The sequence below is a fragment of the Ornithorhynchus anatinus genome, chromosome 4 (genome assembly GCF_004115215.2).
Source record: "Ornithorhynchus anatinus isolate Pmale09 chromosome 4, mOrnAna1.pri.v4, whole genome shotgun sequence".
Classification (NCBI taxonomy): domain Eukaryota; kingdom Metazoa; phylum Chordata; class Mammalia; order Monotremata; family Ornithorhynchidae; genus Ornithorhynchus; species Ornithorhynchus anatinus.
This window is the reverse complement of record NC_041731.1, coordinates 1,907,194-1,933,063: the sequence shown is the minus strand read 5'-3', so window position 1 is coordinate 1,933,063 and position 25,870 is coordinate 1,907,194. Positions and strand designations below refer to the sequence as shown.

At 53.2% G+C, this 25,870-nt stretch overlaps 1 protein-coding gene across 13 annotated transcripts in view; it reads left to right on the top strand.

The window, feature by feature from the left end:
* The window catches only part of ADGRB1 (adhesion G protein-coupled receptor B1), a 122,246-nt gene that overhangs the window by 44,692 nt on the left and 51,684 nt on the right, over nt 1-25,870 (top strand). For 10 of the 13 annotated variants that reach the window (XM_029062833.2, XM_029062836.2, XM_029062835.2 and 7 more), the window contains exons 6-17: nt 496-660; nt 2,678-2,851; nt 3,228-3,392; nt 3,560-3,661; nt 4,993-5,099; nt 5,415-5,609; nt 5,747-5,815; nt 6,624-6,732; nt 7,019-7,162; nt 8,153-8,228; nt 9,103-9,205; nt 10,814-10,857. In XM_029062833.2, coding sequence (XP_028918666.1) covers nt 496-660; nt 2,678-2,851; nt 3,228-3,392; nt 3,560-3,661; nt 4,993-5,099; nt 5,415-5,609; nt 5,747-5,815; nt 6,624-6,732; nt 7,019-7,162; nt 8,153-8,228; nt 9,103-9,205; nt 10,814-10,857 — 1,453 coding nt within the window. The remainder of the gene's footprint in view (nt 1-495; nt 661-2,677; nt 2,852-3,227; nt 3,393-3,559; nt 3,662-4,992; nt 5,100-5,414; nt 5,610-5,746; nt 5,816-6,623; nt 6,733-7,018; nt 7,163-8,152; nt 8,229-9,102; nt 9,206-10,813; nt 10,858-25,870) is intronic. The other 3 variants (XM_029062832.2, XM_039911674.1, XM_029062839.2) reach the window with 1 other exon arrangement.

The following is a 25,870-nucleotide window of genomic DNA, read 5'->3' as shown; positions in this document are numbered from 1 at the left end:
GCCGCTTCTCCTGGGGCAGGGGGACTGTGTCTGAGAGGGAGGGAGGGAGATGGCTGGGTAGTGGGCATGGTCCCCCAAAGCCCCCAAGGCCCTGCCCCAGTGATCCTTTGGGCACATCTAGTGGCCAGAAACCTGCCTCCAGCCACATAACCCAGGAAGCGTCTGTGAGATGCCACCTGCTTCACCTCCACATCTCACTCTAGAGAGTCCCACCCCCAGAAGCTTCCTTGGCATCCTCGCTGGATGGGGCCCCGCCAAAGCAGGTTCTCCCTCTGGGACTCCTGACCCAGGTCCCGGGGTTCCCCGTTCTCTCAACCCTGGGAAAGGGACAAGCTGCCCTCCCCGTTCTCTAGCTTAGAGTCGCCAGCCCCGACTGCACACCCTAGATCTGAATGGCTCCGGGTTCCCCCAGTGACCTCTTTCAGGACTGTGGCCCCTGCACTGGCTCCCCCCTGGCCTCCTGACCCTCCTGATCGATCCCTCTCATCCTGGCAGTGCACGGGGCCTGGGATGAGTGGTCCCCCTGGAGCCTCTGTTCCTCCACCTGCGGGAGGGGGTTCCGGGACCGGACCCGCACCTGCAAGCCTCCTCAGTTTGGTGGTAACCCCTGTGAGGGGCCCGAGAAGCAGACCAAATTCTGTAACATCGCCCTTTGCCCAGGTAAGGCTGAGGAAGAGGGAGCTGGGAGTGGTGGGTGGAGGTGGCCAGACTTGGGGGCCGGGACAGGAAGGGAGAGCTTGTCCACGCTTCCTCTCCTTATTCTTCCAGCCTGAGGAGCTAGCTGGTCCTAACTCCCCTCTGCCTCCCTCCCTGCCATCTCTTACAGAAAGTCTCCCAACTTGATTCTGCTTGAATCCAATCTCCTCAGAAACCCCCTCAGCCCTCAGAAATGTTTTTCTCATGTTCTTTATAGACTCAGATTCCCCTCAGACTTGTTTTACATTTTGAGGGAGAGGTAGAGGAAGGTGAAGCCATTCAGCCTGTGCTGTGGAAGAACTGTGGAGGAACTGACAGTGTGATAGGGGGTGGGACCACTCCATCACCTTCACACGTGTGCAGATGTGTAGATGCACATACCCACACCCACCCACCCACCTACTCTCTTTTTCTCTCTCTCTCATTATACTCTGGGAGAAGGAAGGAATGGAGGTAGGAGAGGACATAGAAGACATAGTCTCCAAAGAACTGAGTGTTTGAAGGTACAAGCAGGCCAGATATAGAAACAGACTGCACTGGGATGTAGGGAGAGGTAAAGGAAGATGGAGAGGGAAGGAGGGAGGGAAGAAGGGAGGGAGAGAGAGAAAGAGAGAGAGAGAGTCTCTCTGTGTGTGTTTGTATCTGACTGTCTCTGACATTGGGGATTGGGCTTGGGAGAGGAAAGTGGGGGGTAGAAATCCATGGCTTTTCTAAATGTGTATGGTCATTTTATCTACCTGGAGTCTTTCTCTTCTCCCCCTTTCCCTCTTAACCCCACTCCCCAAACCCCTGGGCCAGTTTCTGGGCTGAGAAGAAACCATGAAAGAGGGAGGCAGACCGCTCTTCTTGACCCAGAAATCACTTTAATAGTATCCTGCACTTTGAGGAAGTACTTGGCTTTGTACAGCAAATTGCTCTTGTATAAATGCTTTCTCCCTCCTGACCTCGCCTCCTTCCCCACACTCTGGACTCCTTGAACATTGTTTCTTTCCTCTGTCTTTCCTTTGCCTCTTTCTCTCTCTCTTCCTCTCAATTTCTGTCACTCCTGTGTGTGTGTGTGTGTGTGTGTGTGTGTGTGTCTTTCTCTCTCCCCCTGCCCCCGGCATTCTTCTCCTCTTTCTCCCTTCCCTGTGCCCCAAGAGCTGGTTGGTGTGAGTCTCTATCCTTCCCAGAAGGTCTTCTGACTACTGGTCTAGGGCAGTTTTCAGTCTTTGCCAGTCGGCATTTACTTCCCATTGGCTCATGCAATTCACCTGTCTGCCTTCAGCCCCATCTGCCCCAGGGGCAGAGCTGTCTGCTGGACCTAGCTGATGATGGGTCAGCCCAGCCTCACACGGTCTGTGGAAAAATCATCTTTCCACCCAGGAGAAGGGTACCCTGCTTGCCCCAGCTCCCCACAGACTCCAGTCACACTCTGCCATGTGCAGGTGATGCTTTGGAGACCCCTGGTGAGGGGAGCCCAAGATAGAGGCTGCATTTGGGAGCCTTATGACTTAGGGGTCTTTTCCCTAAGGAAACATCTGACTTCCTTGGGAACCACCTCCCCAGCCCAAACGAATACTTCCTGACCCTGTTCCCTGACCACTCCTCGAGGACAGGGACTTTGTCTTCTCCTTCCTGGCCCTCCAGGGGTCAGTTGTGTGTGTGTGTGTGTGTGTGTGTGTGTGTGTGTCTGAGGGTTCCTGTTCTGTATTTCACATCAGATGGTCATCATCTAAAGGGCAGGGCAGAGACCATGTCTAGTCATCCCTCCTCTCTCTCTTCAAGTGACCAGCCTTGGACTATTTCAGGATGGGCCTGTCCAGCAGATTGTTGCCGGACTGATGGACTGACCAACCTACCGAATATCGGGGGGAAGGTCCGGAGCAGGCCTGCCCAGGCAGGGGCGGGGGTTGGCGTGGAGGAGCCTGGGGGTCGGGGGGGAGGTCCGGGTTTGGGCGGCGTGTTCACGCTCTCTGTGTCCGTCTGCTCCCCCCCCCGGGCCGGGCAGTGGACGGAAACTGGAACGAGTGGTCGGGCTGGGGCTCATGCTCCGCCAGCTGCTCCAACGGCACCCAACAGCGCACACGGGAGTGCAACGGACCTTCCTACGGCGGGGCCGAATGCCAGGGCCCCTGGGCTGAGACCAGAGACTGCTTCCTTCAACAGTGTCCAGGTAAATGCCATGGGCACAGCCACTGCTGCCGGAGAGGCAGGAGAGCAGGGCTTAGGTGGCTCCCAGGATGGGGGTAGGGCTGGGAGTGGGGCTGGAAGAGAGGTCTGATGGCATGGGGCTTAGAGTGGGATCACAGTCAGGTCGGGAGAGAGGGACTGGTGGGGCGTTAAATTTGCACATCCCAGACTCCACCCATATGAAATGGGCCCGCTGTCGCCACGAGCCCAGAGTGGATTCTCTATCACCTGAACCAGGATCCCGAACGCAGCGCCCGGCCCCATTGCCCACGTTGCCCATGTAGCAGCAGCCAGTCCAAGGGCCGGGAGTTCACTGTGCCGCGTTCTGCTCTCTTTGTGTCTCTGTGTCTCCTAATCAGTGAACGGAAAGTGGCAGGCTTGGGGTGCCTGGGGCAGCTGTACCACCACATGTGGAGGGGGGACCCAGAAGCGTGACCGCCTCTGCTATGGACCCTTCTTCGGGGGTGAGGCCTGCCAGGGCCCCAAGGAGGAGTACAAGCAGTGCAATGAAAGGAGGTGCCCAGGTCAGTATTCTGGGACTGCTGTGAGCAGCAGGAGAGATTTCTGAGATGACCAAGCATTCGGGGAAACAAAAACGACACAGCCGATGTGCTCTTCCTATTAGTAGTCAAAGTAGTGGTCACAGTGGTAATAACCGAGAGCCTCTGGTGCCCTTCTGTGCCCTTGGCAGAGCCCCACGAGATCTGTGACGAAGACCCTTTTGGCTCTGTGGTCTGGAAGGAGACCCCCGCGGGGGAGATAGCAGCCGCCCGGTGTCCCCGCAATGCCACGGGTAAGTGTCTTGGCCTCGGAAACCAACTTCCTTCCGGGTCTGGAGCCAGCCTTGCCCACTTCTTTTGGACTGGGAGCCCCTGTCGGGGCCAGAGATTGGGTCTCATTCTCATCCATGTGATGTTGTCTGTGGTTAGAGTAGTACATGGTCCTGGTGGATAATGATGCCGGCACTTATTTAGCCAGTCCTATGAGCTTACGATCAGACACAGTTCCTGTCCCACATGGAGCTCACAGTCTAAGGGGAGGAAGAGCAGGGTTTTAATCCCCATTTTACAAATGAGAAAACTGAGGCCCAGAGAAGTAAAATGATTTGCCCAAAGTCACAAAGTAGACAAGTGGCAGAGCCAGGACATGAACCCAGTTCTCTTGACTCCCTGTCTTGTGCTCTTTCCACTAGGTCATGCTACTATTACTAATTGTGGTTTTTGTTAAGTACTTACTATGTGCCAGGCACTGTACTAAGCGCTGGGGTGTATGCAAGCAAATCAGGTTGGACACAGTCCCTGTCTCACATAGGGCCCACAGTCTTAATCCTCATTTTACAGATGAGGTAACTGAGGCAAATAGAAGTTAAGTGACTTGCCCAAGGTCACACAGCACACATGCGGCAGAGCTGGGATTAGAACTCAGGTTCTTCTGACTCCCAGGCCCGTGTTCTACCTGCTAGGCCATGCTGCTTCTCTAGGCACGACCACCACCACTGAAACTGCAAGGAGATTTCTGCTCCTGGCCTGTGCTGGTGACATGGGCATGCTTTTATCCCCAGTGGGTCCCAGTTTCTCCATCGTTAAAATGGAAAGAGTCCCGCTTGCCCCTTCCTGCCTCTTAAGGTCAATATGAGGACACAGGAAGTCCTCGAGAGAAAATCTCTTTAGGGTAATGAAAGTGCCATGGAAATCTAAAGTGGTGGGGTTGTTATATTATTATTTCCATCATTACCATTCTAAGTGGCCTCTCCTTAATCCCCTTATCACCACAAAAGCGCTCACTTATCCTCATAGAGAAACATGTGATGAGTTGGGATTAGCTGATTGGTTGACTTGATTTTCAAGACTCCGATGAGTTAGTTTACAGGGTATAATCTCCCAGGTCAAAGAAGGAGGCGGTGGATTTGGGCTGCAGCAAGAGAGCTTGAGGTTGGACCCAGAGAAGGACTGCCTCGCCAGGGCACTAGACGGGGTGACAGTGGTGGGTGGACAGATGGATGGTGAAGCCGGCACCTTCCCCTTCCCCGGAGGCTGGGGGAGAGACTTCCGTCTGGCTGGAGTTGGGTGGGGGGGAGGGCCGGGCCGGCCAAGCCAGAGCTCTTCCCGCCCCTCTATCCCCCAGGCCTCATCCTCAGGAGGTGCGTCTTGGATGAGGAAGGAATTGCATTCTGGGAATCCCCCACGTACATCAAGTGTGTATCCATCGACTACAGGAATGTCCAGATGATGGTGAGAGGCTCTCCTGCCACACCAGCCCACCACTGCCCTCTCGGTGGCTCTGTCCCCCACCCCTCGAATGGACCCCTGAGTGGGGTCTGCCACGGGCGGGTCAGTCGGCGGGAGTGTCCATCCCCGAGGGAACAGGCCCAAGGATGCCGGGCGAAGGGTGGGTTCTGGGTGCTGCCCCTAACCGCCCCCCCTTCGTCGGGCTGCAGAGCTGGTCTCGGTTCAGAAACTCACAGACTCCTGCCTCAAGCTACCCAGGGCCTCAGGTCCCCCTGGGTATGAGACCCCCTCATCGCTCACTCCCCTTCTGGCCGTCAGATGCGGGAGCACCTGGCCAAGGCCCAGAGGGGACTGGTGGGCCAGGGCGTCTCGGACGTGATCCTGAACCTGGTGGAGATCACGCAGGATGGGGCCAGCTACAGCGGGGATGTGCTGTCCACCCTGGACGTGCTGAGGAACCTGACGGAGATCTTCCGGAGAGCCTACCATAGCCCTGGCCCTGGGGACGTGCAGGTGAGCGGGGGAATGGTGGGAAGAGCTCGTCCGAGGGGCGGGGCAGGCAGGATCTCTTCACCCGCCCGGCCCCAGACTGAACCGGAGTGCTCTGGGAGGGCCCGCTCCTGACCACTCTCTCCCTGTCTCCTTTCCAGAACTTCGTCCAGATCCTCAGCAACCTGCTGTCAGAGGAGAGCAGAGAAAAGTGGCAGGAGGCCCAGCTGGTACCATGGGGGCAGTTGGCCTGGAGAGGAGCAGGGGGATGGGGGTCAGGGAGTTCTCCCCACGGGAGACGAAAGAAGATCGGGGGGCATATTCCCAGCCCCAAGATCGCCACCTGACAGTCCATATCTAAAGTGCTGTCCTCAAGAGATCCAATGTTGGAGCTGCTGACCCCTTTTTTAAATTTATGGTACTTGTTCAGCACTTACTCTGTGTCAAACACTGCTATAAACGCTGGGTAGATACAAATTAATTGGGTAGGACACAGTTCCTGTCCTGCATGGGGATAAAAGTCTAGGAGGGAGGACAGGAATTTAATTCCCATTTTACAATTGAGGAAATGGAGGCACACTCCATTTGGGTCCCTCGCTGCCCTTCCTGTGGTTGCAGCTGCTCCTGGAAGGCTCCATTTCTCCATGGAAGTAGGTCTTCCTTGGAATCCCATTTCAACTCCAGTTTCTGGGCTGGGAGCAGATGCAGGGATGGAGGGTTCTGGGGTGGTCTCCATCTTTGGTGGGCCTCCACTTGGCTTGGCTTTTGAAAACTTGAGTGACCGAGCAAGTGACCAAATGAACAAGGAACCCCTGCCCCCAACTTCCTTCTCCTCTCTCTCCTCCTCCTCCTCCTCCTTCGGGGGGTCATAGATGGCCAATGGTGGTGGTAATCGGGGAGGCTGTCTGCCCCAGCCCAGTGCCATCCCCACCTCTTCGAAAGCCTACCCTCTCACCTGACACCTCCTTGGGCCTCTTCGAAAGCCTACCCTCTCCCTGGCACCCCCTCGGACCCTGAGCGCCCGCTTGCTTATCACAGGTGGGTCCAAATGCCAAGGAACTCTTCCGCCTCGTGGAGGATTTCGTCGACGTCATCGGCTTCCGCATGAAGGGTTTCCGGGACGCCTATCAAGTGACCGACAATCTGGGTGAGTCTCCCCAGTGATCTGTTTGCGCCCTGATCCAGCTGCAGGGTGGGAAGGGCGGTTAGGCGGTGAGGAGGGTTGTCCTGGGCAAGGGGAACTGGGGAAATGCGACTAGGGCTTTGGTCGGATGGAGTCGGACGGTCCTGTTTCCCATGGTGGGGCTTGGGGGGAGGGTATTGGGGCAGGGGTTGGCTCAGAGGGGGCACCCTAAGCCCATCCGCTTTAGAAATACGAGCAGCCCTTCTCCTGGCCTAGAGAGACGTGCCCTCTCCCTCCTCTCCCCACCAAGTTCTTAGTATCCACAAGATGCCAGCCAGCGGGGCCCCGGACATCAGCTTCCCCATGAAGGGGCGGCAGGGGCCAGCAGATTGGGCCAGAGGCTCCGAGGACAAGGTCACCGTCTCCAAGAGCGTCTTCTCCACCAGTGTGGCAGGTGAGGGAGCGTCCCCGTGAATCGACTGGGGATGCCAGCCAGACGTGCCACCCCTCTGGGGGTCGGAATCGGCGGTGGTGGAGTAACGGTAGTAATGGAGTAATGGTAGTAATGGAGAAGCAGCGTGGCTCAGTGGAAAGAGCACGGGCTTTGGAGTCAGGGCTCATGAGTTCGAATCCCAGCTCTGCCACTTGTCGGCTGTGTGACTGTGGGCGAGTCACTTAACTTCTCGGTGCCTCAGTTCCCTCATCTGTAAAATGGGGATTAAGACTGTGAGCCCCACGTGGGACAACCTGATTCCCCTGTGTCTACCCCAGCGCTTAGAACAGTGCTCGGCACATAGTAAGCGCTTAATAAATATCAACATTAACGGTAGTATGGAGTGCCTGCTGTGCGGCCAGGACTGTGGACCCTGCGTTAACCTTTTGAGTCACACATGCGCTCAGAGTTGAACTTCTCTGATGGTGGGGTCTCTTTCCAATATGAATAATAATGATAATGATGATGGTATTTGTTAAGCGCTTACTTTGTGCCAAGCACTATTCTAAGTGCTGGGGTGGATACAAAGTAATGAGGTTGTCCCATGTGGGGCTCACATTCTTAATCCCCATTTTACAGATGAGGGAACTGAGGTACAGAGAAGTTAAGTGACCTGCCTAAAGCCACACAGCTGACAAGTGGTGAAGCCGGGATTAGAACCCATGACCTCTGACTCCCAAACCCAAGCTCTTTCCACTAAGCCACACTGCTTCTCATGCTGCTGCTACTACTATGTGGCTTTGGAGAAGTCACCGAAGTGCTCTGAGCCACAGCTGTGGGCAGTGAATGTGTCTGCTCTACTGTCATATTACACTCTCCCAGTCCTTAGTACAGTACTCTGCACACAGTAAGCAGTCGATAAATACGAGTGACTGACACTGGGCCATTGGGCGTGCCCCGTCGGCTCTCTCCCAGATCACTGACCCCGCCCGCTGGTTCGGTGTTTTCCAGAGGCTGACGACTCGTCCGTGTTTGTGATCGGCACCGTGCTGTACCGCAACCTGGGCAGCATCCTCGCCCTGCAGAGGTGAGGCCTCTTGCCGCTGCCCTACCCCTCCCCTCCTGTCTCCTGCCGGTCAGCATCCCTCTGGTGGGACCCAGAAGGTCAGAGGGAACGTCACCTCGGGCCCAGCCTTTCCCCAGCTTCTGGCCAGCCGGGCACTGACTGGTTCAGACACCGTCTGATCACCTTAGTGGTTTGCCCATCCGTCCATTTGCACGTCTGTCCTGAATGTCCCCAGGTCACAGTAACCCTGAACCCTCTGGGATCCCTCTAAAAGAACAGACCCATCCCTGTCCTTAGAGAGCTTCCAGTCTGCTGGAGGTGAGAGAACAGACTCTCAAAGCTCCCCACATGTCACACCCTGGGATTTGGCTTAGAGACAGGGCTCCTATTCCCCCTGTCTCCAGTCTGGAGGTGGAAATTTAGGCTTCTCAAACTGGCCCTTCTTGGTTGAAGAATACCTCGCGATGACTTACCTTCAGCTGACACTTTGGGAGTCCCTGCCAAGTTGCTCTCTCCATCTTCTGAGTCCCCCCTAGAATCCCACCTCCTCCAGAAAGCCTTCCAAGGTGGTTTATTCCAATCTTTAGTATTCACGTACATAGGTATATTATTATTTACTTATGCAGTATCTCTCTGGACAGTCAGTGATTTGTCCAGCTATCTATCTCTTCTGACTCCTGTTCTATCCTCGTACTTCCTCTGGCTCTCATTAGCCATAAATCCTTTTTTTATGTTGTCTTTCCTTGAGAGTGCAAGCTCCCAAAAGGTGGGGAACGTGAGTCTTGCTTCATTTGAACTGTCCTGGGCATTTAATACAGTGCCTAGCATTCAGGAGACATTCATTGATTATCACTGTATGATTGATGGATTGATTGAGTCGCTGTCCTCTCTACAGGAACACCACCGTGCTCAACTCCAAGGTCATCTCGGTGATAGTGAAGCCTCCCCCTCGCTCACTCCTTGTTCCGCTGGAGATCGAGTTTTCTCACCTGTACAATGTGAGTCATTTGCCCAACACCGTCCCATCACCCCCTCCCCATCCCAGAGCTCCTTTTCCCTGGGCCCTCAGCCTCCCCACCCACGGCCCTGAAGTCTCCCATCTGCCCCAACCTCGCCACTGCCTGGCAGCCCACGTTGATGTTGCCCGCAGGGTCACAAGGTTTGGTCTGCCCCAGGCACCCCCGCTGAGCTGACTGGGGTCAGCTAAGCTAGGGCAAGCAGGGCTGGATCGAGCTTTGAGGGCCAATCAAAATCAGGCCTAGATTCGAGGACCGGGCCTTTTGCTCTCACTGTATTCTCCCAGTCATTCAATCAGTGGTATTTATTGAGTGCTTACCCTGTGCAAAACATTGCACTAAGCACTCGGAAGAATACAGTACAATAGAATTATTGGACGAGTTCCCCACCCATAATGAGCTTATCAACTAGAGCTTACAGTCCCAAATGCTTAGTACAGTGCTTTGCTTTACGGTAGGTGCTCGGTAAATGCTGATTGGTAAATTGAATAGTATTTATTGAACATCTAATATGGGCAGCTCTGGGTTCTGGGAGCTTTAGAGAGTATCGTGGGGTCTTTCTGCCCTCAAGGAGCTTGCCACCTTTTGGCTCTTGGTCAGAAACGGGTCAACCCGGAGCCCGTAGAATACTTCCCGCCCTTCTCCTAAGCCAAGTCACTCTTTGTCAGGAAAGGCAGGTGGCCTTGTGTTATTTTTTATGGTATCTACTGATCCCTCATTATGTGTCATACAGTGTTCTAAGCACCAGTGTAGGAACAAGTTTATTAGGTCAGACACAATCCCTGTTCCACGCAGGGATCACAGTCTAAGTAGGAGGAAGAACATGTTTTTAATCCCCATTTTACACCTGAGGAAACTGAGGCACAGAGAAGTTAAGTGACTTGCCCAAGGTCACACAGCAAGCAACTGGCCGGGCTAGGATTAAAAGCCAGGTCGTCTGATTAGCCAGGCCTGTGCTCTTCCCACTTGGCCGTGCTGCCTCTCATCCAATTAGCTATGCCGGGGGCCTTTGGGAAAGTCGACCCCTCCGGGTTCCCTTTTCCCACCTGGAATGGATTATCCCTGCCTGGTCTTCCCCCATCTCTTCTGAGGAATGTCTTGAGGATGGATGGTGGAGGCGGATTCTTCCCGGTCCGGAGATGGTCCGTAGGGAAGCGGCATTCCTTCCGTTGAACCACTAGGGGGCAACCTGGGGCCCTGAAGCGGCAACTTCTTGAAAACAGCCAGTTCTCCGCGGGCGGAGGCCGATCCTCCAGGCTCCGGATTATCTGGGCCCCCAGCCGCTTCTCTTCTCCTTCCCTCCAGCTCCCTGTCTCGCCGGATAGCCATTCCTCTCCTCAGGAGGCCCTTCCCTGGGAAGACGGCACGGGAAGGGAGAGAACTGTTTCAGTACCGGTCTGGTGGTCTGATGAGAGGCTGGGCCGGGAGGACGGTGACGTCCTTGAGCTTTGGACCCTGTGTAGATTTTCATTCTCCGGGCTCCCCAGGTTCCCACGATCTGGAATCCTAATGGCCCCCCCAAATTAGGTGACTACCCAAGGTCACACGAAGGTCACTAATTTCCCCTCCCTTTCTGGCTCCATCCTCCAGGGCACGACAAACCAGACCTGCATCCTCTGGGACGAGGCTGACGTGTAAGTTCGACCGGGGGGTCGGGGGGGTCTTCACCTTCTCGGTATCTCGCCATCCCCCTGCCTCTGGCCCTCTGCCTTCCCGCCGCTCCCGCTGCTCCTGCCCCGGCTGCCGAGGGGCCCCTCCGTGGGGGCTCGCGGGACCAGTGGCCAAACCGGGCTCTCAGCCAGTGAGGTTGAGATCTGGCTGTGGACAGCATGTTGACCTCGAGCCGCTGGTAGCGGAGAGAAATGGGAATGTGTCCGACTCCTACCTCTTTCCCGGCTGTGTCTCTGAGAGGGAAGGGGTGGTGCCCAGTGTTCCCCAAGGGTGGGTTCGAGGTCCATGACCCTGCGCCAGGCCCGGTCCCTGATGGGCCGTGTCCGCAAGGTCTCGGGACTGAGCAGCGGACCTTGGCCTTTCTCAGGCCACTATGATGTGTTTGAGCTCTCTGGGCCCATTCTGTGACACCCAGGTTTCCTAAGATGCTGGGGACTCTCTACCTTGGGCCTAGTCCCCAAGGGACACAGGATGGGGCTGGGGGTGGTGGTGAGGAGGGCAGCTCAGGGGCGGGGGAGCTTAAGGGAGGGCCCCTGAGGTCAGGGGGCTTCCTTAGGATGAGACTAAAGAAGCTAGAACTCTTCAGTCCGGAAAACCGCAGGCTGAGAGGAGATCCCGGTGTCCCAGGTCATGAAGGGGCGGATGGGGCAAACGCAGTCTGATCAGGAGGAGTGCTGGGGGCGAGCCTCCTAACCCTCTTAGGGGACGATTGCAAACCAGAGGGAATTTTCCTAGCCCAGACTGTGGACAACATTTGTCGGGGAGGAGGGTCAACCTGTGGAAATGGTTCCCACAGGAAGTTGTGCTGGCAGAAAATACCCTCCCATCTGGCAGGGAGGTGATGGTGGAGGGAGGGAGGGCAGGTGTGGAAATTCCTGGAACAGTGGCCTTCCAGAGAGCCTGTAAGGGGTGTTAGGTGGCGGGGGCGAGAGTTGAGGGAGAAGGGGAACGTGGTCTGACCCATTATAATGTGGGGGTTTTCATTTACCAGAACACAGCCCGGGCCAGGGTGGACTGGGGTTGGGCTAAGGCGGTAATAATAATTATAATAATAATAATTCATTCATTCAATCATGTTTATTAAGCTCTTACTGTGTGCAGAACACTGTACTAAGTGCTTGGAAAGTACAATTCAGAAAGAGAGGCAATCTTTGCCCATACCAGGCTTACAGACTAGAATGGGGAAAAAATTTATAACAACAATAATAAATAGTGGTGTTTAAGTTCTGGCTATGTGCTGAGCACTGTCCTAAGTACTGGAATAGATTTCCTCATCTGTAAAAATGGGGATTCAATACCTGTCTTCCCTCCTATTTATACTGTGAATCACATGTGGCACAGGGGCTCTGTCCAATGCAATTAACTTATATCTACCCCAGCACTTAGAACAGTGCTTGACACATAGTAAGTGCTTAACAAATACCATTATTATTATTCAGGATAATCATTCGTTCAGTCGTATTTATTGAGCACTTACTGTACGCAAAGCACTGTCCTAAGCGCGTGGAAGAGTACAGTATAACAATAAGCAGACACATTCCCTGTTCACAATGTACTTATAAGCTGGAGGGGGAGACGTCATTCCTGTTCCACATGGGGGCTCACAATCTAACGGGGAGGGATTGTCTTACAGATGAGGCGACTGAGGCACAGAGAACTGAAGTCATTGCCCAAGGTCACTCAGGAGAGAAGTGAGAATTAGAACCCAGGTCCCCTGACTCCCAGCCCATGTTCTCTCCCCTGGGGCCACACTGCTTCTCACCATGCTTCACCCCAGGTTTCAAGCTTTCTCTGACCCCCTACTGGGTTAGGGGCCCAGGGGAGGGGTGCTGAGGAAGAGGGCAAGGTTCTGGACTTTGAGCTCTGGTGGGGACCCTCCTGTTTCTCTCTGTCTCAGCCTCTGCCCTGCCCCTCTGCCCCCTCCCCCCATCTCATTGGAGCAAGCAAGTTGGTTTCAGTGTATCCAGAGTGGAGGAGGATTTGGTGTACCACCGTTCCATTAACCTTAAAGTCTGGGGGTATTGTCACCATGTCCATCAGCTACCTGACAAGGTACCTGGAGGTGGAGTGTCTGCAGCTCCATTCCCACTCCTTCCCTTCTGCAACCAAATTCCCTGTGGGTGGCAAACAGGTGTGCTTCCTGGGCGCTCCGTACAGTGCATAGCACTCAGGGGGTGCTCAGTAAACATCATTACCTGAGAGAGAGAGGAAGAGCCTGAGAGAGGCCCCCAGAGAAAGAGACAGAGGCTCTACTCCAGAAGCAGAGACAGAGTCAGAGATAAAGTCAGAAACGGCAGATAAATTGAGACACGAGGAGAACGTGGAGAAAGAAGAGAGTCCCTAGTGGGGCGGGGATGAGAGGCGTAAGGATGTGATGGGGAAGGGAATTAGGGAGGTGGGGAGGTAAATGTGGACAGAAGAGAGGAAAAAGGAGGGAGGGGAAGGGGAGAGAGAAAGAAAGAAGCTTGCAGAAGAATAGGGAAGAGGGCCAGGATGGGAAAGGGGACAGTGGAGGCATTGAGAGGTGAAGAAAGGAGACGGGGAGCAAAGGGTGAGGAAAAGAAGGACAGGGAAAGAGGTGGAGAACGGGGGCAGGAGAACAGAAGAGAGAAGGGCTAGAGAGGAGGGCAAATAGAGATCTAAGCACTGAGGAGGGAGGGTAAGGTGTGGCAGCGAGAGAGAGAGGCCATTGCTGACCTCACTTTGATTTGGATCTACCCAGTGAGAGTGATTGATGAGTTGTAAGGGCCCAGGACGGGCCTGCTAGGGCTGGGATGAGGTGTGGACGAGAATGGACGTCTGACCAGAGTGTTTGCCGGAGGAATTCTGAGCAGGTCCAGCAGCCCCTGCCCTGGTTAGACTGAAGAGCATTCACTTCCCCTCTCTCCCCCTCCTCCTTCTCACTCCCTCTCTCTCCCCACTCCCTCTAACGCTCTCTCCTCATCCTTCTCTCCCCCTCCCTCTCCTTTGTGACAGTCTCAGCGGCTTGGAATCAAGAGCTGGTGAATGGGGTTATCTTGGCTTCCACTCAACAGCTCTGGGTCTGAAGGGGATTCACATTTTTTCTCTTCCCTTCCCTCTCCCCCCTCCTCTTCGCCGTCGTCATCCTCCTCCTCTTCCCTTTCTCCTTCCTCCTTTTTGTCATTCTCCTCATCCTTCCTCCCCTCTCATTTATTCCTTGTACCGCTCCCTGTCTTTTCTGCCCTCCCCCTTCATTCTTACTTTCTTCCCAGCCTAAGGGGCACAGTGACATCTGCTGAAGAAAACCAGCACTGCTGGAGCCCTGAAGGGTTTGGAGAGGTGGGGAGTGACGGCTCGGGGTGCACAGTGGACCCCCGGTGAACCCAAGCACTGAAGGGTGGGCACAGCACTGTGGCACTGGAACCGACTGCTGAGGCTCAGGGCAGCCACCTTGCCCCTTGAACATCTCTGCTTCTCTCTTCTTTTCGTAGAGGAAAGCGGTTCGGCATAATGGCTAGAGCACTGGCCTGGAGGTCAGAAGGCCATGGGTTCTAATTCCGGCTCTGCCGCTCCTCTGCTGGGTGGCCTTCGGCAAGTCACTTCACTTCTCTGTGCCTCAGTTCCCTCGCCTGTAAAATGGGGATTAAGACCGTGAGCCCTTTGTGGGAGAGGGACTATGTCCAACCCACTTTGCTTGTATCCACCCCAGTGCTTAGTACGGTGCCTGGCACACAGTAAGGGCTTAACAAATACCATAATTATAGAGAAGCAGCGTGACTTAGTGGAAAGAGCATGGGCTTGGGAGTCAGAGGATGTGGGTCTAATCCCGGCTCCACCACCTGTCTGCTGCGTGACCATGGGCAAGCCATTTTGCTTTTCCTTGCCTCAGTTGTAAAATATGGATTAAGACTGTGAGCCCCATGTGGTACAACCCAATTACCTTGTATCTACCTCAGCGATTAAAACACTGCTTGGCACATAGTAAGTGCGTAGCAAATACAGTCATCATTATTAATAATATTATCCCTCCTCCTCCTCTCTTTCCCTCCCCCGCCTGTCCAAAGCCCTTCACTGTGAACGAATCCCGAATAGGAATGTGGGGATCCCAGGCACAGGAGAAGACAGAAGGGAGATGTGATTGCAGTCTTGAAGTGAAAAAAGGGAGACTGTTGCCTAGTGGAAATGGCTGGGTTCTGGAAGTCAGGTTCTAATCCCATCTCCCCCTTGTCTCCCCTGTGTGACTTGAGGAAGTCTCTTACCCTCTCTGGGCCTCAGTTTCCTCATAACATCTACCCTCCCTCCCCCTTAGACTGTTAGCCTGAGAGTGGGGATTATGTTGGATCCAATTGTATATGATACAGAGAAGCAGCACGGCATGGTGGATAGAGCACGGGCCTCGGAGTAAAGAGGTCATGGTTTCTAATCCTGGCTCTGCCACTTGTCTGCTGAGTGACCTGGGGCAATTCAGTTCACTTCTCTCTGCCTCAGTTACCTCATCTGTAAAATGGGGATTGAGACTGTGAGCCCAACGTGGGACAGGGACTCTGTCCAACCCAATTTGTTTGTATCCATGCCAGCACTTAGAACAGTGCCTCGTACATAGTGAGGGCTTAACGAATACAATAATTATTATTATTACCCCTGTGCTGACCACAGTGCTCAGTGCAAAATAAGTGTTTAACAAATACAGTTAATAATGATGGCTCTGGGCCCAGGGGACTGACAGCAATCTCTCCTAAGGACAAAATAAAAAGGAACAACATTTCCAGCAGCGGGAGAGAGGGGGGTGGGTCAGGGGCAGGGAAAGCCAGCCAAGCCTGCAGTGCGACCCAGCTGGTGGGTCTCGGAGGAGGATGAGGCCCCTGAGCAGAGGCTCAGAGCCCCCAGTGGAGGCTCAGGACCCCTGATGACTAACCAATTCCATTCAGGGCTTACAGATGCCACCCCCCCCCACCCCCATTCTGATGCTGGAGTTGGAGGGGGGTCACAGGCTCTGAGGATTAGGCGGTGGGCCGGCAGGAGAGGGGGCCGGGGGGGGGGGGCAGACTGTCTAGGTTTCTTTTCCTGCCACAAAGAAATCTACTGTCTCCACTGAGCACTCTCTCTTCCCCCACCCCCTCCCCTCATCTCTCTCCTTCCTTCTCCCTCCCATCCCCCTCCATGCATCTCTCTATCTCTCTCTTTCTCGTCTCCTGCCCCCTCTTCTTCGGACCCCACCCATCCTCGGGTGGAAATGGCTATTTTTACACAGTTCTTGGACATCAGCCAGAATCCGGTACTCCTCTCTCTCCAGACCAGCCAAATGGAGCTAGTAGAGGAGTGTTGATGTGTGTCTCCTGAGTGGCACAGATCTGGGCGTGTCTGTTGGAGGTCACCGGGGGAGCAGGGGCTGTCCTCCCTGTCAGCTCTTCCTCATCCTCTTCTCCCTGAAGTCTGGATCCTTTAACTCCATTTCTCATTTCTCCTTCCTGCATCGCCAATGCACTTGGACCCGTGCCCTTTAAGCACTTGATATTCAGCCCCACAGGGCTTATTTTCCTATCTGTAATTTATTTTCAGGTTTGTTTCCTCCTCCATCTAGACTCTATGCTCCCTGTGGGCAGGGAATGAGTCTACCAACTCTGTTGCATTGTAGTCTCCTAAATGCTTAGTTCAGTGCTCTGCACACAGTGAGCACTCAAGAAATGGCATCGATTAATTGATGGGGGTGCTGGCGATGAGTGCTCCGTGCCGCTCTATGCAGGGAGGCAATTCCAGTGGAGTTGCACTGTGCCGGTGTCCTGCAGCCCTGTCCCTTCCTCGGCTTCTGTCTGGAAGCTTCTCCAAACCCCCTGGTCATCCTGGTCGCTGTGTCTGTTCCAGAGCCAGTTCTATTCTACCCTGGCAAAGATGCGGAGAGCAGAGCGACATAGTCCTGGGCCAGAAAGACAGTCTGAAGCAATGGCTGATGGAACTCAGCTCATTTTTGTCACACGGAGGTCTCCGGGGATCTGAAGGACCCAGAACTCAGACTCAGCCTCAGGCAGAGGTATCCACCGGGAAACTGAGGTGGTGGCAGAGACTCTGCCTTCTCGAGGTCAGAGATCAGGGGCTGCTTGGTCCCGGGAATCACGGGTTCCCTGTGGATCCATTGCACCAGTGCACTTCTTAGATTGTGACCTCCTTGGGATCATGCGCCACAAAAGATTCTCAGCCAGGCATTGTTCCTGGGTTTGGTACAGTGCTCTACTCAGCCATTCATATTTATTGAGCACGTACTATGTGCAGAGTACAGTACTAAGCGCTTGGGAGAGTACAGTATAACAGTGTTGGTAGACACATTCTCTGTCCACAACGAGTTCAAAATCCAGAGGTGCTATCAGTGCTATTGCTTCAACTACTAAGTGAAGGTGTTGGGTCTCAAGGAGCATCCAAAAGGACACCTGGGCAGGGAGGGAGGTCGGGGGGAGACCCCGAGCCTTCTCACAGAGGGGACCCTGCCCCACGAAGCCCCCCTCAGCCAGCGTTCAGGACAAGAATACAGGCACCTAGTGAGCGGGCTCGGTGGCTGAAAAGTAATGACCAGGGTTTGGGACAGTCAAGGAGGCTGAGGGATTGGTCTTGAAGGGACAGCTCCCTTCCCTCCCAGCCGCCCCCAGGACAACAATAATCATTCATTCAGTCATGTTTATTAAGCACTTACTTTGTACAAAGCACTGTGTTAAGCACTTGGGAAAGTACAACAATAAAAAGTGACAATCCCTGCCCATAATAATAATAATAATAATGTTGGTATTTATTAAGCGTTTACTATGTGCAGAGCACTGTTCTAAGCGCTGGGGGAGATACAGGGTAATCAGGTTGTCCCAAGTGGGGCTCACCGTCTTCATCCCCATTTTACAGATGAGGGAACTGAGGCACAGAGAAGTGAAGTGACTTGCCCACAGTCACACAGCTGACAAGTGGCAGAGCCGGGATTCGAACCCATGATCTCTGACTCCTAAGCCCATGCTCTTTCCACTGAGCCACAATGCTTCTCTAACGAGCTCACAGTCTAGAGGACTAATCATAAAGGCAATCAGTGGCTCCAGGACTCCGGGTGGTGGAAACGCAGCGGAAGAGGTTTTTTGGAGGAATCGAGATTTCGGTAGGGTTTGCGACCTCATGGGTCTGAAGGGTGAGGGAGGCCCAGGCGGGAGATTGGCATTAGCCAGTGGTCGAAGGCAAGGAGAGAGAGACAGTCAGACATGCATGCTGTGTCAGGGAGACCAAAGGGTTCTAGTTAGGGAGTACTGGGTGAAGACAGTCAGTCCGTAAAGGGGAGGTAAAAGGCAGAAAGCAAAGGGAAGGAGCTGTTTCTTGAAGAGGAGGAGTGAAATGGGTGGGCATGGGAGGTTTTGGAGGAGTGGAGAGGTAACTTTCTGGGCAGCAGTATGGAGCGCGGTCTGCCGGGGAGAGGAGCTGCGTGTTGGGAGACCAGTGAGAGGTTTGTCTCTTTAATTGTCCGATTACGAGTCGATGAGAACCTGGGTCAGGGATTTCGTTGGAAGGTGGGGGCCGATCTGGGAAATGTTGTGGAGGGAAAACCAGCACGATGTAACGATAGATTGATGGAGTGAGCGAAAAGACAACCAGTCATTAAAGATGGCACCAAGTTTGTGGACTTTTGAGTCCGGGAGGGTGGTGGCGTCAGTGCCAGAGGTGGGGAAGGTCGAGCGAGAAGTGGGTTTCGATGGAAATCGAACCCCGGAGATGCAAGGCCGTGGACTTCACAAACATTTCCACGGTTAATCTGCCAGATCTCCCGGGGCACTGAGAGGGTCCCGGAGCAATCAGAACGCCTGGAGCCAGGCGGGGCTTAATCCGGAAAGGCTTCCTGGGGGAGGCGGCTTTTCCTTCTCATTTTCCTGTCATCCATTCCCACTCATCCTGGCCCCAAAGTCCCCTGGCTTGCCAGCTCTTCCTCTCCCCGTGCCCAGCCAATGGTGGTGGCTAATGTTTCCAGGAATGCAGGCTGCCATAGAAACCAGCCCCACAAAAGGCAGGAAAAGTTGCATTGCCACGGTTACATGGGAAAGGCGAAGCTGGAGATGGGGGCCCGGGGAGGGGGGGGCGGTGCAGAAGGGCTCTCACCCCGCTGCTTTCCGTGCCAGAGACACAATGCCCCACAGAAAAGTGGAAGAGACTGCTGGCCAATCAGCCTCTCTGAAGCAGGCTGGACTCGGGCTGGCCTCGGGTCACGCCTGCTGAGAGAGAATCTGGCCTGTGGGGGGGCCGTGGGAGAGTCGGCCCTCCCCCCCCCCGACACTTCCATGGAAGGGGGGAACGGAAACAAGAACTGGCAGAGAGTGTGCAGGGCCTCGGCCAATGATAGCAGCCACTGGATGTCAGCTGAGACCCAGTTTTCCCACCCCCAGCTCGGGAGCAGGCCCCCACCACCCTAACAAGGGTGAGCCAAACGTGGATAGAGAGTAGGTTGGGTAAACAGCAAAGTTCTAGCGCTTGGAGCCACGGTTTTTCTGATCTCTGGGAGGGATGGGCGAGGGAAAGGCACCTTCTCTCAGAGTGAGGCACAACTCGGAGGGACTCAGCGCTCAGAACGCTGCCCAAGCCCTAGAACAGCACCTGGCACATAATAAGCACTTAACAAATACCATAAAAATAAAAACTGTGATGAATTAAAACTATCTCATCCAGCTAGCTGCTCCAGGACCGAGAGTTATCTGTTCTGTCAATCAACGGTATTTGTTGAACACTTACACTGGGCAGAGCACCGTACTAAGTGCTTGGGAGAACACAAAAGAACAGAGTTGGAAGATACGTTCCCTGCCCACGACAAGCTCACAGTCTAGAGGAGGAGACGTTAATATAAATAAATTGCAGATATGTACATAAGTGTTGCGGGGCTGAGGGTGAGATGAATACCAGGTGTCCAAAAGGCAAGTCGCTTTAACTTCTCTGTCCTTCAGTTTCCTCATCTGAGAAATGGGGAGTCAGTACCCACCCTCTCTCCCCCTTAGTCCTTGAGCTCCATGTGGGACAGGGACTCAGGGCTTAGTACAGTGCTGGGCACATAGTAAGTGGTAACTAATGCGACTATTATTCTTATTATTATAACCTCTCTGGGCCTCAGTTTCCTCATCTGTAAAATGGAGATAAGAATGTGAACCCAGTGTGGGACAAGACTATGTCCCATCTCCTTACCTCGTTTCTACTCCAGCACTTAGCATATAGCAAGTCTTTAATAAACGCCCTGATGATAATGATTTTATTATTATCATTCCTATTACTATCGTCATTATCCTCTGCAGCCTTTCAAATGGCTCTCCAGCCCGGGGTCCTCGGGCACCCCATTTCAAGTACTGTTCTTGTACCTCAAACTTTTCCCCTTCTTACCTGTCTGGACACACAGCAGAGCCAGGGAGAAAGGGAGTGGTTCCAGTCCACTGCTGTCGGTGAGAGAATCTGGATCAAGTGCCAGGTCTAGAGGCATGTTAGTGGTTTGGGGGATGGGTTTCCTTCAGAGAACCCCCTCATTGGATCTTCTTAGAGGCAAGGGGTTGGATGGGATGAACTGTCAAATTCCCTTTTCCCTGAGGATTCTGGGAAATCATTTCCCCGCTCTGTCTCGGTTTCTCCTCTGAAACTGAAGGTTTGAATCGCCAGCCCTTCCCTCTTTCCTTCCTTCCCTTCCTCTCCTCTTTCTCCCTGCTTCTCTCTTTCCCTAGGATGGAGTTAGAATGAGCAGGGTTTTATTAGTATGTGTACAGAGTTTACCCATCCCAGATCTCCGACCTCTCCTCCGGGGAGATGTGCTCTATAAATATACAGTCCGAGAACAGTTTGGAAGTTAATGTTTGGTCAGATGATTTTTAAAGGCGCTGAAGTCTTGGAGACTTGTCTCTCACAGCTGTGCACTCTCCAACTGAAAACTTACCACCGACTGCAGGCCACTTTACTGCTTTGTCTGGTTTGGGGCTGAGTGGGGAGTGTGTGGGTATTGATGCAGGGGTATTGAGGTTTGTATGTGTGTGACTGGAGGGCTTGTGTGGATGGAAGAGTTCTAGTTGCAAGTGTGTGATTTTGGATGGGTGCTTCTGTGTGTTTTTGTATCTATCCTTGGACTGTATGGGGGTATATGTGCGTTATGTGTGTAATGGTTGTATGACTGTGGGTGCCCATCTTCATGAGGCTGGGTGTGAGTATGTACCTGTGTGAATTTGTGCGTCTGAATCTATCACTGCCCTTTGTCCGCTTACCTGCTCCTGGTGATTGCCAAATGTCCGTGTGTTGTAGAGTGGTGGGGCTACCCCGATCTCTCCACCGCCCCCCTCTCCCACCCTCCCACCCCCAACACACAGAGCCCAGGGTGCCCTGGGGGAGTCTCGGTGGGGCAGGGTATGTTGTGGGGGTCCCATCTCCTTCAAGAGAGCTTCCCCCATTAAGCCCTCTTTTCCCCAGCTTGCTCTTCTTTCTGCGTCATCTATGCACCTCAATCTATGACCTTTTGGACACTTGGTATTCTCTTCATTCCCAACCCCGCAGGACTTACGTGCATATCTTTAAATTGTATGTTACAAATTATTTATTCATATTAATGTCTGTTCCCCAGCCCACCTAGACTGTAAGCTTGTTATGGGCAGGGAACATGTCTGCTAATTCTGTTGCACTGTGCCCTCCCAAGTGCTTAGTATAGTGCTCTGCACATAGTAAGCTCTCAATAATTGATTGATTGATTGATCTGGGGCAGGAAAGAGAGAGAGAGAGAGTGTGTGTGTGTGTGTGTGTGTGATATATTTAAACCTCTCTGCAGCCTTTCCCCACTGTATGGACAGGAGGTAGAGGTCTGAGCTGTATCGAGGGGAGAACTTTTTTTATGGTATTTGTTAAGCGTTAATAAGCACTGTAGTGCACTGTACTGAGCATTGGGTAGATGCAAGCTAATCAGGTTGGACACAACATGTCCCACATGGGGCTCAGTCTTAGTGCCCATTTCACTTTACAGATCAACTGAGGCACAGAGAAGTTAAGAGTACCTTGCCCAAGGTCACAGCACAGATGAGTGGCGGAGCCAGGATTAGAAACCAGGTCCTCCTGTCTTTCAGGCCTGTGCTCTATCCACTAGACAACACTGCTTGTTTAGATACCTCAGAGACCTGGGTTCTGTTATCATCTCTGTCCCCAACTCACAGTGCAACTTTGGCCAGGTCAGCTCACCGCTCTGAGCTTCAGTTTTCTTTATCCATCTGTAATTGACGAGGTACAGCCCACCTGCTTTGATCCTCAGGGATGATGAGTGGAAAATGGCTTAGAGCTCTTTGTCAGCAAGGGGCCAGAGAACTATTGGCTTTTGCTGTCGTTTCCTCACCTTCCTGCTGGCTGGTATCCGTCCAGGCCCTCTGCTCATCCCCTCCCATCGCTTCACTCCTGACTAATTGACTGAAGCAGACACTCTCCCACGCCTAAAATTGTCATCCTCCTGGGCAGACCTGGCTAACAGTGTAGTGGATGACTGAGTGGCCATTACAGTGAATGTTTCGCAGGCCCGTGATCTGGCAGTGGGGTGAAGGGAACAGAGTGGCAGATAGGATAAGGAGAGGAGCATTTATTGAGAGCTTAATGGGTGCAGAGCACTGGAGTAAATACATACCATAATGAATGGTTGAGTCAGTAGACATAAATAAGTAATTATACCCTAGGTAAGAGTGAGAAAATAGATAAAAATAGCAGATAAAAGGGAATAAATCATAATAATAATAATGATAATAATAATAATGTTGGTATTTGTTAAGCGCTTACTATGTGCCGAGCACTGTTCTAAGCGCTGGGGTAGACAGGGGAATCAGGTTGTCCCACGTGGGGCTCACAGTCTTCATCCCCATTTTACAGATGAGGGAACTGAGGCGCGGAGAAGTGAAGTGACTCGCCCACAGTCACACAGCCGACAAGTGGCAGAGCTGGGATTCGAACTCATGAGCCCTGACTCCAAAGCCCGTGCTCTTTCCACTGAGCCACGCTGCTTCTAAATAAATAAATAAATGGCAGGTGAAGACCCTGGGGCCTGGGGTGACAGAATGTCCAGAAAGATGGTGGGACTAATAAGAGAAGACTTCCCAGAGGAGGTGACTTTTAGGAGGGCTTTGGAGAGTTGGCTGAGGGGGTCCCAGGTATGGGGGCTGAGTGAGAGCAGAGGGTCAGAGAAAGAGAACTCTGATGGAGGTTGGCTTGGGAGTGTCAAGGAGCACACATTGGTCTGCACTGGGGGGAAGAGAGCCTTCGGCGGGGAACAGAGTGGGAAGGGGACTGGGCTAGTGGCTGGAGAGCCTCGTGGCCGATGGTCAGGAGTTTGTGTTTTATGGGAGGGGAGGTTGGAGATTCTGGAAATGGAGAAAGTGGGGAGAGAAATCAACACATTCACAAAGATTAGGAAGTGAGATTTGTTTCCTCTTTTAAAAAATGACACTTAATTGCGGGTCTCCGTGGAGAGAACAATATTTCATCGGAACTCGACTTCCCAGCGGGATACTGAGTTCCCAAGCTTTGGGGGGACTCTGGTTATGGAAGTGGTGGGGAAACAGCTGTTCCCATCCTTCAACGAGGGCAGGAGGAGAGGAAAAGCTTTAGCTGCAGGCGGAGGGATTAAGGTTAGGCAGCAGGAAAGAGATCCTGGCTCTGAAATGGGCCTTCTAATGGGTGTCTGAGGGAGCTCAGAAAGTCCCCCTGCAATACCACCTGCCCTCTGCCTCCAGCCTTCTGCCCCCCACCCCCAGCCCTCTGCCTACCCTAGCCCTCTGCCCATGCCAGTCTTTCCCCAGGCCTCCCAACTGGAGAACAGCCCTGAAGAAGATTGCCAGGTTGCTGGGCGAGAGCCAGCTTGCTGGTGCCGCAGCCCCAGCTCTGGGAGATGCTGCTCGCTAGGGACTCCAGCCCGGAGCAGAGTGGAGAGAGCGAGGGGGGTTGCTGCAGGGAGGTGGCCCTGGGGGACCAGGATCCCTGAAATGAGCAAACCTCCTCCCTGCCATTCCTCCCCACCTTGCCTCCTGCCCTCTGCATTCCTCCTCTGCCCTGCCACTCCCATCCCCCCATCCTCTCCAGAGGTCTTCCAATCCACCCCTCTGCCTTGGAGCAGACCAAGGGTCTTCAGTTGGGTAGAATCTCCAAGGGAGTCACGTAACCCCAGGCTGGGACAGGGACTTCCCCAGGCTGGGCATGCAGCTGAAGTGATGGCCTCCTGGCCGTTGCTGAGACCGATGACATCATTAACCACCCTCCCCCCACCCCAACACACACACACACACACACGCCAGCACAGGGCCCAAGTCGGAGCCTTATTCTTTCCCGGGGGCCAAGGAAGCTGGTGCCGGCAAGGGGAGGTGATCCTGGATCCTGGGCTCTGAAAAGCTTCTTGGAGTTGGGGCAGATAACTCCCAGATTCTCTGTCCCAGAGGGCTACAGGCCTGGTTGGGGAAGACCTTGACAGGTGGGGCTTAACATCAGACTTCCTGAGGATTTCTAACTCAGCTAGTATCTCAACTGCCATATGGTTTGTGGGGGGGCAGGGGACTTTTCAAAATGACCTCTGGAGTCCTTCCAAGCTAAGGACTCCTGGGTTCTTGGGTAGAATTTCTGTGTGTTGGGGGTGATGTGTGCAGATGCATTCCTGTACAATCTTAAACTCATCAAATGATGGAATCAGAATGCTGGAAGCAACCACAAGAAGTTATCTGGTCCCTCCTCCTGCCTTCAGGTTGGTGCATAATCGAATGGCCTGGGAAAGGTGGATGACCAGGCTTTCGAGGATCAGAGATTTCCCCATCCTCCCTCAATAGCTTTTCCGGGGTTTTATCATCCGGATGGGCAGGAAGTTCTTCTTTAAGTCCAACTGAAATCTCTCTTGCTTTAATGAAGGTTGTTAGTTGGTTCTTTAGAGTGGCAGCTGCCTGTGGGCAGGGAATGAGTCTTGTGGCTCTGTTGGATTTTCCTAAGCACTTAGTACCATATGTGGCACCAAGTGGACATTCAATAAATACCATTACTTCTACAACTCACTGATTGCCAGGAAGAACACCGATCAGGATCTCTGCCTTCAAAACCTCCAGAGACCTGAAGAAGATGACTCAGGGTCCCCTGTGCTTTCCCTTCTCTGGTCTAAACAGCTCACAGACTCCTTCCACCTGTCTTAATGTGACTGATTTTCCACCCCTTTAGTAGTTATGGCGGATCTCCTCCTGACCCTCTCCAGCTTCACCCCATCCAGTATTTGAAGATAAATGACTAAAGTTGGGACCAGGGCTCAAATAAGGGGTTGGCCAGAGTCAAAGAGAGCAGAAATGTGCATTAGCCCTCAATTCTTCCCTGCTGTTATGTTGATCCATCCCTTGACTAAGTTGACTTTTTTAATGTTAGACAGTGTGACCGGAGGGAAGGACCTAGGTTTGGGAGTCAGAAGCCATAGTTCCTAATCCCAGCTCAGCCACTGGCCTGCTGAGTGACCTTGGGCAAGTCACATCTAACTTCTCTGTGGCTTGGTTTCCTCCTCTGTAAAATGGAAATGTGATACCCTTTTATGGTATTTGTTAAGTGCTTACTATGTGCCAGGAACTGTAGTGGGTGCTGGTATAAAATACAAGCTAATCAAGTTTCGACATAATCCATGTCCTACATGGAGCTCGTAGTCTTAATCACCATTTTACTGATGTGTCAACTGAGGCACAGAGAAGGTAAGTGACTTGCCCAAGGTCACACAGCAGACAAGTGGCAGAGTCGGGATTAGAACTCAGGTTCTCTGACTCCCAGGCCCGTGCTCTTTCCATTAGGCCATGCTGCTTCCTGCTGCTTCCTGCTCTCTCTACCCCTTAGACTGGCAACCCTGGTTGGAAAAAGACTGTTTCCAATCTGATTAACCTGCATCTGCCACAGGGCTCAACTCTGTTTAAATACCATTACTAACTAACATTAAAAATCCACATTTGGTATCTCCAATCCTCTGCTTCTCAACCATCTGAGGCAGTAAGGCGCAATCAACCTTAGTACTTA